The sequence below is a fragment of the Meriones unguiculatus genome, chromosome 19, assembly GCF_030254825.1.
Source record: "Meriones unguiculatus strain TT.TT164.6M chromosome 19, Bangor_MerUng_6.1, whole genome shotgun sequence".
Taxonomy (NCBI): domain Eukaryota; kingdom Metazoa; phylum Chordata; class Mammalia; order Rodentia; family Muridae; genus Meriones; species Meriones unguiculatus.
In genome coordinates this window covers 56,161,453-56,181,573 of record NC_083366.1, presented here as the reverse complement: position 1 = coordinate 56,181,573, position 20,121 = coordinate 56,161,453, and the positions used below count along the sequence as shown (strand labels likewise).

Sequence of the window (20,121 nt, the reverse complement as noted above, 5' to 3'; positions counted from 1 at the left end):
TTCTGAGGTCTGAAGGGCCTGAGGTAAGGGCAGTATATAACAACCTAGATCTCACTAGATAGCCCTCAGGGGCAAATGCACAGAATGTGTCGGTTAGCTGGCAGGAAGGGAGCAGTGAGTGCTGGCCAGAGAGAAGTTGGAACAAAGGTGGTGACTAAAGAAATGAGTTTGTAGACGGGCCTGGTGGTCCACACCTGTAACTCCAGCACTCTGGAAGGCAGAGACAGGCAGATCGCTGTTTGTTAGAGGCCAGCCTAGTCTACAAAGTCCAGGACAGCCAAGGCTACACAGAGAAACCTCGTCTCAAAAAAAAACAAAAAAACAAACAAACAAAAACAAAAACAAACAAACAAAAAAACAAAAAACAAAAAGAAAAAGAAAAAAAAATTGAGTTTGTGAGGTGGAAGCAGATGGGAGGATCTGTCCAGTAGGGAACTGAAAACAAGGACCCAAAAAGCAAACAGAAATGTGGGGGAGGGGCAGGTGAACTCTTCATGGTTTTAGGGATGTGCTGCCAGTGTCAAGATCACCAAGATCTAAGGAACAGTGAGATCCAAAGGGAAACCGAGAACAGGACTGAGGAATGTGTTCAAACCTCAATTTCCTTCATTCCATTTTCCCCGAGACCAGCTGGGCTACAGTCAACTGGTATCCCAGGGTCCTTTCAAAAACTGGTGACCAACAATACACAAAGGACAGAATTATCCATTTCAGTGGAAATTTCCCAAGGAGGGATTAGAAAAACTGTGAACTCTGACACATTTGGCAGCATGACAGCCATGCCTGTCACGATCTTGAAGCTGGAGCTCAGTTTCACATCAAATTTGTAATTCAAAGACAGCTAGCTTCCATCTTTCTCTCTGATCATTTCTTTCTACTTACTTCTTTCTTAAATTTCATTTTATGTTACAGATGCTTTGCTTGCAGGTGTGTTTGTGTACCATCCACATGCTTAGCAATACAGAAGCAAGCAGATGCCACTAGATCCTCTGGAGTCACAGACAGTTCTGAGCTGCCCTATAGGTGCTGGAAATGGAACCTGGGTCCTCTGGAAGAGCAGCCAATGCGTTTTAACTGCTAGGCCGTCTCTCCCTGGCACTTTTATCCCGTCTGCCAGCCTAAGTTCAAACAGCTTCTACGGGGTTAAAAAGGCAACAACTATAGAACAATTCTGCCTATTGCATTGTGGACAATGCACTGAATTGTATGGAAAAGACAATGATCCTCCCCCCCTCCGGCTTTGGTAACTGCTGGCTGCTCTATGTATTCGGTGAACTGAATTGTTAAAGCAGTTTACACATCCTCACTGGGGTCAGGTAACAAAGGCTCTATACATATCTACTGACCCAATCACTACTTTACAGATGAACCTACAATTTCCATTAAGCATCCCTAACCCCAAAATATGAAATCTGAAGTACTCTCCATACTGGCATGACAGCACAGGTGGAAAATTCCACCATGGAAATTTGTACACCGAATTATTAAAGATACCATACAAAACTGCCTTACAATTAGGTATGTGAAATATAGGTGAATTTCATGTTTGGACTCGGATCCCATCTTTACGATCTTACATTATGTACGTTCAAGGATTTAAAAATATCTGTTCTGAATCCAGACATTTCAGATGGAGGATATGCAACCTAGACTGCTGTTGCCACAAACAGCATCACATCGACCCTTATTCAGAGTCCTGGTCGAACTGACAGAGGCCTCACCAAGTATTTGGCATACACCGTTTTCCTCATCTTATAGACAAAGAAACTGAAATACAAAAGCTGGATGAACTATCCAAGGCCACACAGCTTGTACACAGTAGAACCCAGACTCAAACTCTGGGCTGTCGAGTATACGCTTTTAGCACATGGGCTAACTCCGCTCGCTGAGATCAAACTTGACAAATGGCATGTTGTGTGGCTGCGTCTGGGAGACCCAGGACTCCGACTTGGTATTCTCTGACTTGGGATCCTGAGTCCCAGACAATGCCAAATCACTCCCAGTAAGGGTGAGAGGCCGTGGGAGAGATCCCGGGGGTAGAAGTCAGGGACCTACAGATTTATCTATGAGCTGTGAGCGTGGAGAGCCCAGCACCTGCTGTGTACGCACTCCAGGCTTCCAGGGTTTGGAGCACAGTCTCTCTGTTACTCAGCTGCCTGCCCAGATGCCATCTTCCCATTTGCCAGGCACCCAACAGGACTCCTGTGACAGAAAGGATGCAGTTCCATAGGCTGATGTTTGGGAAATGTGAATTCCCTTCCCCTGTCTTGTATCTCTGCTCACATGAAAAAGCCAAGATTTCTGAGAAAATGGACCATTAGGAGGAAAGGGGAAAAAACATTCCACAGCTTAATAAAATACGCATCTGCCCTTTCGTATCTGGACTCTAGCAGTTATTATATTAATTACATGAAGGCTTAATAAAACTAGATTCAATTTTAAGTTATTACAAAACGTGTCACTTCGCTTCCCGTTTATTATATGGTTGTTTGCTGTTCTTACCAGGTGTACTTAATATTTGTCCTCACACAAGTTATTTTCTTTGTTTTGTTTTGAGGGGGGATGTTCAAGACAGAGTTTCTCTCTGTAGCCCTGGCTGTCCTGGACTCGCTTTGTAGACCAGGGTGGCCTCGAACTCACAGGGATCCTCCTGTCTCTGCCTCCTGATTAGAGGCATGCACACGACATCCTTTTTATTTTTGTTTTTAAATTAAATTTTGGTTAGCAAAGAAAGAAATGGGTGTCACTGTGATGTTTCACATGCATGTATCATGTGTGAGTGTGTGCGTGTGTGTGTGTGTGTGTGTGTGTGTTTCTGAGTATCAAACAGACAACCTTGAGCATCCTAGGCAAGCCCTCCACCACCATGTCACTCGCCCCAGGCCCATGCACTTGGTGCTTTCCCACTCCTCCCCAGCCATACACTGTCCTGTTAAATGTCCTCATCTATACATTGGGAACAGCAGCCCCTCTCTCTTACAGGATTGTTCTAAGCATGGAAGGAGACCAAGTAAAACAAATCGTCTTGCAAACTAACTATGTCCATACACATTGTGATTATGATATTTCTATGGCTTCTGGGAAGTGGATTATTCCCTGTGTAGGCTAACTGCAGCTAAACTTTTGCATATGTGTATATAGGTGCGTGCAAATATGTACATATATGTTTTACAATTAGGGGCATACATATATATTGTATATATTTAGGAAGCTTGTAAAGTAAGTTTCCATGTGGCTTTATCCAACACACCCAGTGTTAGTTACCCCTCTTCCTTCCTTCATCTCTGCCACAACTTTAAAACTCCCTCTCCCTACTTAAACTTCCCTTCCCACTTAAGGTGCCAAATAAGAAGCCCCGTGTATGGGATTCATCCCTCTGATTGTTGGTCAGGGATGTCCTAGTGAGCCTTAAAACATACAGGTTATTGTCATTGCTTTTGGTTGCCTACAGAGTTTAAGGATAAGATCCTATTGCAAAAGACACATTTTGTCACAGGACATGGAGAGATCATGTTGATACTGACTAAGAAACTTCCTTCTGGCTAGTATTTAAAAAAAATTATTTATTTGTATTTTGTGTCTGTGGGAGGGTGTCAGATCCACTGGAACTGGACTTACAGACATTTATAAGCTGCCATGTGGGCGCTGGGAATTAAACCCTGGTCCTCTGGGAGAGTAGCCAGTGCCTGTCTTTCTTTCTTCCTTTCTTCCTTCCTTCCTTCCTTTGTATTATTTATACTCTGCCTGCATGTGTGCATACGCCCCAGAAGAGGGCACCAGATCTCACTATAGATAGGTTATGAGGTACCATGTGGTTGCTGGGAATTGAACCCAGGACCTTTGGAAGAACAGCCAGTGTTCTTAACCTCTGAGCCATCTCTCCAGCTCTCCTGGCTAGCTTTTATAATATTAGAAGGTTCTGCGTAGGCTCCTGAAGAGATGGGGAGGGCGAGGGGTTCATCAGTCTCACCCAGCTGCGACCCCTATGAACTACAATGACTGGCGTACACGGCAAAACATGTCCATGGATACAATAGTGGCACAGATGTTATGGAGGTAAACCAACCATTTTCTGATTGGACTTAAGGCCTATTCCACACGAAGAAACACATGCCTGGGACCGTGAATCTGGCTAAGAACCAATGGCTGAGGACCTCACAAGCCCATGGGATAAATCCGCTGTTACTCTGCTAAACTGACACAGCATCAAACTACTCCCTAAACCTGCATTTCTCTTCTTACTGATGTATTTAGCTCTCAGACTTCATCAGAGAAGTTTCTTTGTGCAGTAGATGGTGGTCACTGCAGAAACTTTGAACTGGTGGAAGAGCACAGAATAAACATCTTCGGGGTGCTCAGCCACCCATGAGACACTGCTCTCATTCTCCTACTCACCAACTCTCGGCGACTATTGTGGAAGAAAGGGTGGAAAAGTTATCAAAGAGTCAGAGGTTGGGGACGGGGAGGGGGAGGGGGGCTTCAAGGACACAGTGTCTCTGGGACACGACAGTCATACCCATGAGCTCACAGAGGCTGTGACTGACTGAACATGACCAGCACAAGATCAACCCGGTCAGCAATCCAGCATGGACGGGGGAGGGCCTCAGCAGGCCCCACCCCTCACAGAGGAGCTATTGACCCGTGTTGGCTTCTGGGAGAGGAAGCGTCAATTTTCTTTAAGAATGTGCTTCCTGTTAGGTTGACCATGTTCCAGTGGATTGCCTTAGAACCAGGAGCATTTGGCATACAAGGCATACAATTGGGAGCAGTTAGCGAAGTAAGAAATGGGTCTGAGGGCAGTTAGGAGGAAGAGTAGGGATACTTATGATCAAACTGCAAGTATAAAATTCTCAAAGAAATAACTGAAGTAATATATATTAGAAATAAATATTTTCTGAAAAAAAAAGATACAGCGACAAGGTCGTGTCTTTTCCACAAAGATAACTTCCAAGTTACAATTTCTCAGGTGGTTAAAGCCACGGAGGTGGTTCCCACTCTAAAACCACGTGAAGACAGTATGAACAGCTTTCTGGTGCAGGTACAAGGGGACATCTGCCACAGGCATGTGTTTCTGTCTGTCCTGCACCCTGCCACAGTGCCACCCTGAACCAGGGCTGGCTCTTTGCCTTTGGTTTCAGGGTGAGAAAGTGACCCAAGGAAAGACATGTCAGCACTCTTCAGCCCCTGGCCTTGTCGCTGACAGGAACATGGACAAAGCAAGACCACAGTGAGGTCTCCCTTGACCCACTCCTAGGACAGGAAATCGTCTTCCCTTCCTCCCAGGAAAGCCAGCCGCCCAAACCAAGTAAAGCTGGGGCTATTTCTAGCCTGTCTGACATTGTGTGGAGAATCTGCCCAAGGGAAGCTCGGCCAGATCAAGACAGAGACAGGATGCCCGGGACATGTCTGATCCTAGCCATTGAAGGGCCAGGCCCTGTAGCTTGGCCCTCAGATTTGGGCAGATACGGAGGGCTGGTCAAGAAAGGAATCGAACGCTTTGTTTCAGTCCTTGGTTTGGTTTGGAGGCCAGATCCTTGGCGTGCGCTTTTCATGAGTAAGCCCTGAGATTTGTTTAAGCTACCTCGAGTTGAGTTCCTGACTCTTGCAACCTGAAATGTTAACACACTCTCCCAAAGAATGTGTCTCAGTTAAAAAAGCAAAATCAATCAAAGTAGGAACTACGTTATTTTTAGAATTAAAATTACGAGGAGGAAATGGGATCATGTGATCTCTTCTAAGGTGGAGATCATTTGTTTGACAAAGAAGCATTGAAATATACATATACATACACACACACACACACACACACACACAAATGGGGGGGAAGGAAAAGACTCAAATGAAAACATTGTTATGGACGGAGACAATCATACAGAGAAAGGTCAGATTGCAAATGAGCAAAGTCTCCTAAGAACAAACAAGGCAGCCAGCCGGGAGCAGTTATGCACGCCTGTAATCCCAGCACTCAGGGAGGCAGAGGCAGACATATCTCTTTGAGTCCCAGGCCAGCCTGGTCTACAAACTAAGTCCAGGACAGCCAAGGCTACACAGAGAAACCCTGTCTGGAAAAAACAAAACAAAAAGAACAAACCCGGCATTTTTGGGGGGTGGCAGCGTGCAGAAGCCAAAATAACTTCACCCTTCTCTTAGAATCAGGTTGCCCTGAAAGGAGAAAAGATAACTTAGCTATCCCAGGCTGTGAAAAATGCAGACCAATCTGACACTTCCATAGATGGCGAAGCATCCACAAGCCTGAAACCTTCAGGAGGGCTGGGAGAACACTTCAATGGGAGAGATCTCTTGAAGCATGCATGAGACCTTGACTGGTTTCATTTCTAGTCCCCAACTCTACCCCCCAAAATATAACAAAACACACAATACAACACTTCATGGTCATACAGTGCTACATGGCCTGTAGAGATCTTTCTTGGGCAAAACAAAAAGAGGACAGAAGAGGAAGAGCTGGCAAAAAAAAAAAAAAAAAAAAAGACTCTTTCTTCAAGGTGGCCTGCAACAGTGAGACCCCAGGAATTAGGGAACACAGCAAGAGGTGCGCGTCAAGGCAGCCTCAACAACTGATGTTCCCTAGTGTCACCAACCTGCGCTCCCTCCCACTGGGCCTACTCTGAGAATGCTGCCAGAAGGGAGGGCTGGCTGTCCCTCCTGCACAGGAGCCACCTCAGGATGGCAGCCATGCTTCCTGGCTTTCTGAAGGAGGCCTGAGACTGGGGCCCCTCGGAACCTCTTTGTGTTCTTTCTGGGCACCTTTATCTTTTCTTTCTCTCTCTCCCTTCCTTCCTATATTTTTCTTCTCTCTCCTCTCTTCCTCCTTCTCCTACGCTCTCCTCCCCAGCCTGTCCTATACTTTCACCTCTCCTCCTTTTACGCCCTCCTTTCTATTACCCTCCCTCTCCTCTCCCCCTTCTCTCTATTCCCCTCCTTCTCTTCCTCCTCTTCTGTCCCTTCTCTCCATCCCTCTCCTCCTCAACCCCATTCCCTCTCTCTCCTTTCTCTTCCCCCTGTCTTTTTCTCAAGGCTTTACCTACCAGGCAAGTGTCCCACCACTAAGCTACACTTCCAGCCCTCTTACCTTAAAGTAGCATCTCAATTTCCTGCCCCCTTTCTTAATGTCTTTTAGAGTATTGGAAAGAGGACATCACCATGCTGGGATGTTGTCACTGTCTTTAGAGATGTTATTCTGGTACTTGTGGGTTTTGTTTGTTTGTTTGTTCGTTTTTCTCATAGCTGTTTTGTACAGGAATTAACCTACGTATGTTTTCTACTGGTTCATTTTTATATGAATCCAGGTTTCTCAATTTTGTTTTGTTTTGTTTCTCGAGAGAAAGTTTCTCTTTGTAGCCCTGGCTGTCCTGCAACTCAGTTTTGTAGACCGGGTTAACCTCGAACTCACAGAGACCCACGTGCCTCTGCCTCCTTGGTGCTGAGATAAACACCTCAATTTCTTAAGAAGGTGAGATCACAGTGTGCCTAACTTTTGGCAACCCCTCATGCTGGTTTGTATTTCTGTGCTAGAGACGGAACCCAGGGTATCACAAGCGCTAGACAAATGCCACGCCACCGAGCTACATCCCCACCCAGACACCGTTCCTACTGCAGAGATAAAAGCTAAGACATGCAATTCTCTCCATAGAAAAAACAACTCGGGGGAAAGAGAAAAAGAGCGGCATTAATGTCACGTGACAGGGCTTGCCTCTACGAGGAGCTTTTCTTCTCGGCCTCTTAAATGATTCATACTTTCTCTTCCGACACCACTATCAGCTGCAACTAAGCCTCTCAGTCATATTTCTCCTGGGAATGTTTTGGGGAAAGGACACAAGTGGCCAGCTGTCTCTCCAACGGGAGCACTTTACAGTTTTCAGCAGACAATCAGGTGGTGGCTCTGAAGGAAGAAACACTATTTGGACATGCACATAGTGTTGGCACTGGAGAGCTTTTCCCTTTAAAAGGTGACAGTGCTGAACACTTTGTTGGTGTGATTAGAAGCCATCTGGGAGTAGTGAATCAGGATACACACCCCAAATTCTACACCACAGAGACGGCCCCGTAGTCAAATGTTGGAGTTAGCCAAGCACATGACTACATTTTAAATTGATCTGAAGGCTGAAGAGTGCTTTTTAGTGGTTTGTTCTCGAGTTCACTTGTAATTTGGGAAGGCTCCACCTAGCAAACAGGATTTCCTTTCTCTCTAAACCAGGATGCTCCGAACTGTCCAAGAAAGGAAGAAGGCAGAACCCAGGGAGTTTCCTATTATCCTGAAGTGTGTCTCACGCAGAGTCGGGAGTCGGGAGCAGACAAGACACTGGCATGGGCTGCCCTCACCTTCCTCCACCAGGAGCTAGCTGCTCGGCTGAGAGGCTGTCTCCCTCAGCTCCTGCAGGGAGATAGGGCACTATCAATGAAGCTAACGGGGAGGATGGACCCCATGCTCCGAGCACCGCCACCTACGCTGTGGGGGAGATTTGACCGTACTCCGCGCACCGTGTCTTCTGCAAAGAATGGCGCATGTAAGAACAAGTGAACTCCTCCTGCCTGAGCCTCTCCTTTCGTAGTTGGAATGGATTTCCAAACTTTACTGGAGGCTACATTGTTGCTTCGAGAAGACAGAAGCTAGCAGGCCACACTCCAGGTCCCCAGGCAAAGAAAGTTTTCTTTCTTGGACTAAGTTAGTTATTTAAGTTGGGGTCTTGTTATGATGCCCAGATTAGCCTCAAATTTTTAGGCTCAAGGGAGCCTGCCTCTTGCTCTAGGATCCATGCCCTGGGATGATGTCACCATCCTGGTGATACTGTCCATTCTTCATCTATCATCTTGTCTGTTGACTGGTAGAAAAGAGGAAGGAGGCTGAGGGGAAAAGCGGGTTCTCCTGTTCTTGATTTTTTTTGTCACTGGTTTGACAAGGACGAAACTAGCTGAGATAATCAGATATATTTACCATGAACTATTAACCAAATCCTGTATCTGCCTGCCTGCCTGCCTCTCTCTCCCTCCCTAGCTTATGAGGCAGGAACCTGACGGCTAAGCCAGCTGTTCTTGGATTCACATCCTTGATCTCCTGAATGCTGGGATTACAGGTTACAGGCATGTATTGTCTCTTTCTTTATGTCTAAAAAAAACAAAAAACAAAATAACAACAACAACAAAAAAAAAAAAACCCCAAACACGTCAGAAGCCATACTTCGGCAGAGTTACATAATGACCTTATCTCACTCGGTACCAAACCCAAGGTGCACATGACCAGACTCCCAACTCTCATGAATTTTAAGAGAACACTAGAAAAAGAATAAATATTTAAATATTAAAATCAGCCTCTAAGTGCTTAATGTCCCCAAATCACATGTCAATAATAGAAACAGCAAATGAGGGGTGAAAAGATGAGAGGGTGTGCTGTATTTAAGCTAGATGGCTCTGCTAGCTCCCTTGGGGATTCGGAGTCCAAACTCCCTGGTATTTTCCAGAACATGAGTATGTTTACTGCCCAGCAAGCCCTGCCCTGCTGCCCCGAAGCACTTACCAGCATTCCCAACTTGGCATTCCCCCAATGGCAGAACAATGATTGCTTTTCTCTCTCTGTAATAGTGCTGTCTAGTTCATTAGCAATCCATTTTGTCTTTTTCACTGAGCCCAAAGCGTGCTGCTGCCTTCCAAAGAAATGCTATCGCATTTTATGTATGTTTTAAGGAGCATGATTCAAGGCCAGTGGGATGGCTCAGCAGGTCAAGGCACCTGATGCCAACACGGACTAAAGTTTGATTCCCAGAACCCACATGGTGAAAGAAGGAAACCAACTTCCGAAAACTGTACCAAACCCTGGTCACAATACGTGACCCTAAGAAGTTAAAAAGAACTGGTGATGCCCAGGGTTCCTCTTCCCACTGTGGCCACGGTGGGTAAGTCTTTTTCCTTAACTGTTAATGCGAGCTGGCTTGAGGACAAGTGACCAGACTTGGTTTCCTGGGGTATAGACATGACAGTCTTGACATCCACATCTCTGCAATGGCACACTCTGTATCTCCCTACACAAAATCAGTAAAACTATGATAAAAATAACTCCTCTAGTCCATTATTAAAGGCAAAGACGTGGACTAGAAAGATGGCTCAGAGGTTAAGAGCACTGGCTGCTCTTCCAAAGGTCCTGAGATCAATTCCCAGCAACCACATGGTGGCTCACAACCATCTGTAATGAGATCTGGTGCTCTCTTCTGGCCTACAGGCATACGTGCAGGCAGGATGCTGTATAAATAATAAATAAATAAATAAATAAGTCTTTAAAGGCAAAGACATTTTGATGAGGAAGAAGGGATTTGTCTTAGAATATCATTATTTGTATGAAGTAAAGGTGTTTTATAAAATTTGCATTTTACATTATGTGTATGTGCTTATGTCTGTTGTACAAGTTTTTGCAAGTGAGTGCAGGAGGCTGTGGAGGGCAGAGTCTGAGTCTGAAATCGGAGTTGCAGATAGTTTAAGAGAGCCTATGTGGGTGCTGAGAATTGAACTCTGGTCCTCTGGAAGAACAGTGTGTGTGGTTTTTGTTTTATTTTTTAAGATTTTTAAAGTATTTTGCTAGCATGTATGTCTGCATGCCAGAAGAGGGTACCAGATCTCATTATATACGGTTGTGAGCCACCATGTGGTTGCGGGGAATTGAACTCAGGACCTTTGGAAGAGCAGCCAGTACTCTTAACCCCTGAGCCATCTCTCCAGCCCCAAAAATGTGTGTACGTGTGTGTGTGTGTGTCTGTATCTCAGCTGTATGTGGTCTTAACTGCTGAGCCACCTCTCCAGCCCTAAAATGTGTGTGTATACACATACATATATACATATATATACATGTATATATACATATATGTGTTTGTATGTGTGTGTGTGTGTGTGTGTGTATATATATATATATATATATATATATGATATATGTTTGGCCCCATACATAGCAAAGCCCCATGTTTGGCCATTTGTTCATTTGCTCTTTCACCCTCTTTCATCTAACACAAACCTACTGAACATCTAGTAAGTTATCTGCCCACTGAGGATGTAGCGGCCATCCAGAGGATATGGCAGCCTCAACTTCTGTGGAGCCGGTGGTCTACGGTGAAATCTCCCGTAGATCTTTTCTGCGCTCCCACAGAAAAGACCAACGTCAAATCCACACAGATCGGTGCACATGATCATTCTACACGGTGACTCTTTGCACGGGAAACGGGGCAGCGTGCTGGCACGTGGCTGTGGGTGGGGAAGGGTCAGGCAGTGGAGAGGGGTTCGTCAGAGTGGCCCTCCTCTGAGAGCTGAGGTCTGGCAGGTGAGAAGGAAGCTGCGTGCTTCTAGGCGTGGGCAGGAGGGTGGCCCAGGCAAGGACCTTGGGCTACATGGAAGAAAAACTTCTAGAATGAACGAAACCCAGTTCTGAGAGATGACTGTGACAGCCGTAAGCTGCCGGTGGTACATGGGAAGGCACTGCATGGGAGTGGTCCCACAAAGGGCATCACGGACACTCCACAAGTCCTTTAAACACAGTCCCTTCAGCATCCTTAGGGGATTGGTTCCAGGCTCCCTTTGGGTGATGAAAGCCTGTAGATGAATAAGTCCTTTCTTTATATCAAATGGGGGCAACGTTTTCACATAACCTATACACACCCTCCTGTGTATTTCTCCGCATGACTTGTAACATCTAATTATCAGTGTACATGCCGGTGATAACTGTTAAACTGCATTTGTTTAAGGATTCATAACAAGAACGTTTACTTTACACACGCTCAACACAGGCACATTGTTGCTAAACCCCTCCCCCCCCCCCCCCCCGCCGTGAATATTTTTCCATCTAAAATGGGTTGAGGCCTGAAATGTGGCACCTGTGGGTAAAGAGGCCTTCGGGCATCTCCTTTGCATAAAGCGTGGACTCTCACATACCTGGAATCCTATTGAGCGTCACCCAGAAATGCTCATCGGGACTGAAAGTATCTTTGGACCAATGGAGCAAATCAACCGCCCGCGGGTCCTGAAGGACAAAGTCGGCAAACTCTCTCGACAGAGCCACGTAGGCAGAGCCAAAATAAATGGTGAGATTGTGGGGAGGGGGAGGCTTCAGCACGGCCGTTCTGATCACGTAGGAAAGCTCTTTGCTCAGGTGCTCTCGGTGGACATACTTGGTCCTTCCAATGGCGTGAGCCGGAGGCAGCACCCCTGGGGTCAGATTCTTCCCCTTAAGGCCTTTCAGGTACTGAACTATCTCCTTGTTGGTTTTCAGGGGGAAGTCCTGGCCGCAGGTGTTGAGAACGTATTTCCAGGGGACCTCGGAGGCCACCAGATCCTTGATGCAGTTCAGGTCAGCCTGGAGCCGGGAGATTCCACCGTAGACCACCGGCTCCATCTTAGAGGCCAGGAAGGCATTGGGGAAACAGCTCACCAACTGCTCCACCGCCCCTTTGAATTCAGCTGTCGCCTTTTCGTCCACGTGAACACAGTAGATATTCTGGGGCATGAAGATAGCCCTGAAGAGCCTCGCGAAGGTGTCAAAATTATGATGGATGACCATGACATACGCCAAAGGAAATTCGACCTCTTCCTGAGATAAAGGGGCGGTGATATAGTGGCTTTGGGTCACATATTCTGTGCAAGAAGGCTCCTCATGAATCATTAGTTTTTTTCTCCACAGGAAAGGGGTTTTCCCGTTGATAAAGGACGTGCACACCTGAGTCAGCATCACGGAGTCTGAGACGTTCAGCTTCTGGTAGCTTTGGTCTCCCCCAAAACTTAACACGTACAGCACAATAAAAACGATGACAGTAGTCGCAGAGACTATGAAGAGGTAACGCACGGACGGCGGCATGCCTCCAAGAGGGGCGAGAAATCAAGAGTCCATCAAGCCCTGCAAATCGCGCCCCACACTCACTTTTTCCTGGGAGCTCTCGCTGCGGTACAGGCTCCAGGCACGGCGAGTTCCGGCCGCTTCATCTCCCCGAGCCCTCCAGCAGCAAGGCTCTCTCTCTCCCGCAGCAGATATTAGAATCTGATCCCGCGCCTCTCAGACCTCCTTTGTCTAAATCCCAGCAGCAGGTTGCTCAAGCCCTGCCTTTTCCTCCTTCCTCCTCCTCTGGCCTCCCGGTTCGCATCTGCTGGCTTTTGTACTCCGCGCTGCTGCTAGCCCCGTTTTCCAGTTGAGTTTCTCACCTCTCCTTTCGTCCCTTCCCCTCCTAGCTCTTTCTCCCTCCTGTTACAGTCGGCACAGCAAAAGCCAAAGTTGGAGGGATGAGCCGGTCTCGGCGTGCCGTTTCCTGCCCTCCTCTACTGTCTGTCGCCTGCTCAGCAGCCTACTCTCCCCCGCGTGCCAGGTCAACAGCCCAGGGGATCTAACAACAGCCTCAATTCTGTGAAGTGCTGCTTCGGGAGACTCTACTCGACTCTACTCGGATGACACAATCTGAAATAAAAGCACACCTCCTCCTTCCCAGCTCCATTGTAATGTTTTCTGGCCCCACCCCACCAGTTTCCAAAACAAGAGCTCCCAGGGGGAGGAGTTCCGGTCCTAGGGGATCTGACACGGCGGGGGGCGGGGGGCGGGGGGGGGGTTGACAAGAACCCCTCTCCTCTTACTCAGGAGGCGTCTGCTCTGGTGTTGGAGAATGTTGGGATGTAATCAGCAGGTAGAGGGCTGTACCCTCTAATTCTCTGATTTGGATGAGACCGGAGGCTTCACAGAAAGGCTTGAATCCTGGCCGCAAACGACATTCCAACCAGCTTCTAAAGAGCATTAAGGGCTTAACCATCCTGAGACCACTCAAATGCTCCCGAATCTCCATCCTTCCACTTTTCCAAGACCTTATATTCAACACAAAATGAAACAGGATCTCAAGCAATCCAGACTGGCCTGGAACTCACTAGGTAGCTGAAGCTAGCTTTGAACTCCTGACCCTCCTGCCTCTACCTCCCAAGAGGATGTGCATATCCACACCCAACTTGCCACAAACTACATTACATGCGGCTTTAAGCACCCTCTTGTTTGCTGATTGCCTTTTCGTTTTCCTTCACTATTCAATCTGCCCTTCACAAGTGAGAGTCTGTACCCTGTGTATTGACTCGCAGTGAGAAATGAGCTTTCATTCCAGCCTGTGAAGAAAGAATGTCCTTCAGTCTCCCTTCTGGAAGGTCTCCACTGATACACTAGCACCCTTTCTACAAAGGAACTTGAGGATCAAAGCACCCAGACTCCAGCCCAATGCCGTGCCTTGTCCTGAACTGGAGTTTCATTCCTCCAGCTTCTATTATTTACATGTTTTGTTTTTTCCTGCTTATACGTTATTTTTCTTTCCTCCTTACTAAACTCTCCCTGCACCTGCCTCAAACCAATGTTCTGAGGAACCCTCCCCTGGGTCTTTAGGTCAGTAGTGAAAGAAAGCGCAGCCATCCTGTAAGGGAGCTCACCCTCTGCCCAGTATCTTCTTTGGCGTAGGGCAAAGGACAGTTCAATCTCTGGCTTCATCCTTTTTCTAAAAATAACACTGTTAAATATTAGGTTATTACGTCTGCTGTGTCTAAACAACAGAGTAATTTTGGCATCAGTAATTTCATTTTGGCAAAGCCTTGTGGCTTAGAATGAATACTGAAATAGTTGCGGCCTGACAATGCATTCAGTATGCAGATACATAACTTAATTAGGACAGCTGAAACTGTTTACATTAGCCTTTCCAAATGGCCAGTAACGTGGAGGTTCAGATTTACACAGATTGGGGGGATAGACATTAATGACATTACTGTACTAAGAAGTACAGAGACTGACCAAAATAAGAATTCTCATAATGCTTCTGAATTCAGTCCATTTCTGCCAGGGGTGTTGTTTACACATTCAAAACAACAGCTCTGGGGTCCCAGATTACAAGTCCCTACTGGAGAATGTTTCACAGAGCCGGCTATCAGATTAGAGGATGTCTGTTCCCAGTTCTGTCGACTGAACAGGCTGCAGGCTAGCCTGCCTGTCCAGCCTGGGCACTGTGAACATTCTGCTGTTGAGACTGGGTGCCTCGGCCTTCCCTACCTGCCTTTTCCTACAGCCAAGGACAAAGTTGATACTCGAGGCCTTAGCAACCGTGCCCTCAGTCCTCACTTTGGAAGCAATTACTCTTGAACTAGCCAATTAATCAGGCTAGACAAGTCTACCCTTCCCTGGGGCTGTCTTAAAGACATTTTCTCTGCTGCATACAGAACCACCCTTATGTGGCGAGCAATACTCAGGCTTCTTTATGAAGCCTGGACATATAGCTCAGTTGAAAAGGCACGCCAAGACCTACTCATAAGGCCATGGGTTCACTGCTTAGTACAACACACGTGCACACACACACATACAGTTATTAAACTACACAGAACACAGCCCCCAAATATGGAGATCATTGTTTATTACTGTTAATTTGAAACAACAGAAGACTTAGAGTCTAATAAGGTCTTGTTATCTCAGCACTTTGGAGACTAAAGCGGGGAAGATGTCATGTTCTCAAGGCCAGCCTGGGCGACTTAATGAGAACTTATCTCAAAATAGAAATAAAAATAAACTCTCTTTAAAAAAAGAGAGTTGGAAAAATTAGAGCATAATAAAACGTAGTTTAAAGGTTTCTAAACTGGGGTTGGAGATACAGCTCAATGGCAGAGCATTAGTCTAGCACATGCCTTGTACTCGGAGGCCTTCACTTCAATCCCCAGCACTGCAAAAAAAAAAAAAAAAAAGGAAGGAAAGAAATGAAAATGGTCTCTCAACGGAGACCAGGAAGGCCTGTCAGCTGCACCTCTGGCCTTTCCTTAGAGGAAGGACAAGATAGAGTTCACCTGACCCTGCAAAATCCAGAGGAAAAAAAAAAAAAGAAGCAATGTAGAAAGCGCGGGACTCGGAGAGCTGCTGCCTGCCCCACCCAGTCACCTGGAAAACCTGGGTGTTGTGCAAAAGCAAAACAAACAGTTTGGGCTTAATCCTGTTACCCAGAAGCACACAAAGAGATCAAGCGCAGGAGCACCTCCAGGCAAGACAGGGCAACTGGTGGAAGATTTCTGGCTTCCAACATATCTCCTTCCCTCTGCTGGGCTGCAGGTACTCTTCATTATGCTTTCATAATTGTTCTGGGACTTGTTTTTCATCCCCAATTAATCATTATTCTTTACTCAGGGAAGAACTTGGTTCATACAGAAACATCAGATTAGCACAGTTAAGTAATAGCAAAAAGGGTACCAGCAGCTCGCGGCGGGGAGAGTATTGACTGAAATCTTAACAGCGTTACATCGAGGAGGGGGTCAAGTTATCCAGGCTGAAAGGGCTGAGAGAACCAGGTAAACTTGGATGAATTCTAGGGCTTCTCTTTGCAAGGACATTTTTTTAGATAGTTTGCTTTGAGGTTTGGTTTCACTTTGTGGCCACGTCTTTCTTCATGAGTGGCCCAGGCCAGCCTAGAACTCTTGATACTCTTGCCTCCTGAGTGCTACTGGGATGGTAGGCATGTCCCACCAGGATTGGTTCTGCAGTTTGTTTTGTTATGGAAGTAAGTCAAGTGACTCAGGGATTCCTCCTTAATTTAGGGATTTGCTTTTCACTTTGAACTAGATGGAGAAAGTATAGAACCTTGACATCCCCGTTTTCTCTGCGTGACTTCATCCCAGGCTGACTGACTGATGGTTCAGAAATGATGCTTTTAGTTTACGTTTCAATAGTGATAGTCATGTTGCAAGGTGGCAGGGGAGGGGGGAGAAAAAGAAGACATTTTCAAAGCTTGTCTTTAGCTAAAACAACAATTCTCCCACAACTCAGACATCTTCCAATGGGGTCCTCTAGAGAAAAACTTCCTCTGGGGGCCAATCATTTTACTCTCTATTCCTTTTACCTAATTAACAACAGAACAAGTTGTTACCTAGTCTGCAGAGCCCAGAACATTACTTTAAATTCTTGCCTCAGTGTGGATGGGAGCTTATCTTTTGTTGTTGTTGTTATTGTTTTGTTTCTCGAGTCAGGGTTTCTCTGTGTAGCCCTGGCTGAACTCACTTTGTAGACCAGGCTGGCCTTGAACTCATGGCGATCTGCCTGCCTCTTTTTCCCTGAGTGCTGGGATTACAGGCCTACGGTAGTGAACCTGGCTGGCGGGGGCTTATCTAACATGCAGAACTTTAAAGACTCCGACGATAAGCCCAATAGGTCACCAGTCCATGGCAACGTACAAGAGCTAGAGATGCTGCACCTCATGTCGTTATCATTGAAGCCATGGCTGACTACAAAGATCTTCCTGGCTACAGGTTGGTTTCATGCAAATACTTGGAAAACACAGCTGCAGTGCTTCCAGAAAAGCGGTTGTTAAGGTGCATGAGGTGCATGCCATGACAGCATTGCCTTTAGCAATCAGAAACAAGAAGATCTTGGCTTCGGGGACTAAGAGAATGGCAGGGTCTCAGTCTGTAGTCCAAGTTGGCTGACCTGGAATTCACAATGAAGCCCAGGCTGGTCTTGATTTCATTCTCCTGCCTCGACCTCAGTGCTAGACTCGGGAACCGCTTGTGGCTCAAACCATATTTCAAGATGTGACTTACATTTGTTTGTAGAGGTGTAACTGTTTAACCATGGAAGGGTAACAGACTCCTTAACTATGTCACCAAAACAAAGGTGCTGCCAAGTTGGGTGTGTCTGTAGCTCCTGAGTAAGGACAGAACAAATCTTTTGGTTTGCCAAAATTTAGTTTACCATCTCACTGCCGGGCATTGGGATGGGAGTGCTAACATACAAGATCAGGATTCTCACTGCAGGTGTGCAGTAGGTGCCAGGGGAGTCAGATGACATGCCTTTCAGCCCTAGATCATGAAGGTGGTGCAGGTGCCTGGAGCAACTTCTGAGAAAGCACGGACCAGAGACCAACATTATTTGATTCCCTCTCTCTCCACTGGATTTCCTTTATCATGGGGGGAGGGGTGTTTTGTGATTTAAGCATACACACAACGTAGAAAAAAATTAGCATGAACTGAAATGATGGATAACCTGTTCGTTACAGCACAGTTTATTACGGAAAGTGAATGGGTGGAATGGTTGTTCCGGTGATGTAAGATACTGGTTCTGGGGCATCCTCTGCTCCTCACTAGTTTTGGATGCTCAAATCACTTGTGCAAAATGACTTAGTATTTGCAAATACCCCATGCACAGCCTCATGTATATTTTTAAATCACCTCTAGACGACTTCAAATTCCTAGTGCAATGTAATTATCCTACAAAGAGCTGGCATGCTTTGTTATGTATAGAACATGAATAATGACAAGAGAAAAATCTGTAAATTACAGTATAGGTGCAATTGCTTTTAAGACAAGGTCGCCCTCGAACTCACTATGTAGCTGAGGTTGACCTTGATCCCCCTGGTCTTCCTGCCTCCACTTCCCAAGTACTAGGATTACAGGTGCACACCAGCACACCCAACTGCCAGGTGCAATATTCTTTTGAGAGAATCATTTCTATCTGAGGTCTGTTGAATCCGTGGGTTTCAGAGCCGTGATGTGACTGACAGACCAACCATACAAAGAAGAACATGAGAACCTGAGGATGCGGATGTATGGCGTGAAACGAGAGAAACCCTAGTCACAAGCCACCCCCACCCGACTCGTCTCTGATTACTGTGTATGAGTGGCTACCCTTGTGTGTGATCCGTCCTTCACCAGCCACTGGGAAGGATAACGTAACAAGTATCGCTGTGTGGAGTGTCTGGACATTCTGAACCAGGGCGGCAGGGGAGGAGAAGTGTCTAGGAAAAGGATTTAAAAAAATGAAAACAGAAAGAGGATTGGTGCTGGAGCACTTGCAGGAAGTCTGGGGTTGGTTGGATCCTCAGCTGTGCCTCCACCAAGTACTGGTAATGCATTTCCCAAATCCTAGCACTGAGGCCACGGAGGCCAAAGGGTCATAAGTCTGAGGCTGTCCTCTAGGAGAGCCTGAGAGCCTAAGGATGTGACTCCGTGGATACGGTGCTCACCACACAAGGGTGAGGACAAGGGTTCCGCTCCCCAGCGCTGGCATGAAAAAACCTGGCAGGCATGGCAGCCTGTCTTTGCTGCCAGCGTGAGGAACCTTAGGAGTGAACTGGCTCACTGGACTGGCTGCGTCTTCAACCTACAGGTTCAGGAAGAACCTGCCCGAGCAAATGAAGTGGAGGGTGAAAGATGTCAAGCTTTAATGTCAACCTCTGGCCCGTACATGTACCCACACACATGTGAACATGCATAATACACGCCTGAGCACCACAAACATATGCTCTTACAAACAAACAAACAAACAAACAAACAAACAAACAAACAAAAAGCCCAGCTGGGTGGTGGTGGCTTACACCTTTAGTTTCAGTGCTTGGGAGGCAGAGGCAGGTGGATCTCTGTGAGTTTGAGGCCAGCCTGGTCTACAGAGTGAGTTCCAGGAGAGCCAGGGCTACACAGAGAAACCCTGTCTCAGAAAAACAAAATCAAACAAACAAAAAAGAAGAAGAAAAAAAAAAACACCAACCAACCAACAAACAAACAAAAAACAAAGAAAAAGATAGAAAAATGCCAGTATTAATGAAGATCTGAGACAGTGAGAGCCTGCTGGGGAAATGTAATTAGTACAACTTAGAAAAATTGACAATAATCCAGCAGTTTCCCTCCCAGAAACTTGCTCAGAAGAAAGATACTTATTGAATCAAAGGACATAAAATTCAATAATTTCTACAAACTTGTGACTCATAAACTTTACCCAAAGTAAAAACAATTGCCTGTTAAAGGTTATTTCACCGTGCATTGCTCAGCCTTGGCACTATTGATACCAAGTCTTGAAATGCCTTCTAAAGGCCTGTCTGTGCAATGCAGGATGTCTCGGGGAAGTCCTGTCCTCCATTCTCTAGATTCCGGCAGCATCCTCTGCCTCCTACATTCAGCTGTGCACGAATGTCTCCAGACCCTTCTCCGTCTCTGTATTTGGCCATGAGAATTCTTGAATGAAATGCAACTGCTTGTCATAAGAAAAACGAAGTTTCCTGAACCTAATGTTGAGCCCAAGGTGCCTGCCATGTTGTATGTGTCTATTTCTATAGGGACACAAACAGGTAAGTGTCACCTGTGCTGCTGAACATGAGAGTA

At 46.3% G+C, this 20,121-nt stretch overlaps 1 protein-coding gene across 3 annotated transcripts in view; it reads right to left on the bottom strand.

Moving 5' to 3' along the window:
* Positions 1-20,121, bottom strand: part of Gcnt2 (glucosaminyl (N-acetyl) transferase 2 (I blood group)) — a 92,937-nt gene that overhangs the window by 45,673 nt on the left and 27,143 nt on the right. The window contains exon 1 of one of the 3 annotated variants that reach the window (XM_060372980.1): positions 11,926-12,844. The exons of the other annotated variants lie outside the window; for them this stretch is intronic. Coding sequence (XP_060228963.1) covers positions 11,926-12,844 — 919 coding nt within the window. Of the gene's footprint in view, positions 1-11,925; positions 12,845-20,121 lie in introns of those variants that run through there. 3 annotated transcript variants of the gene reach the window in all.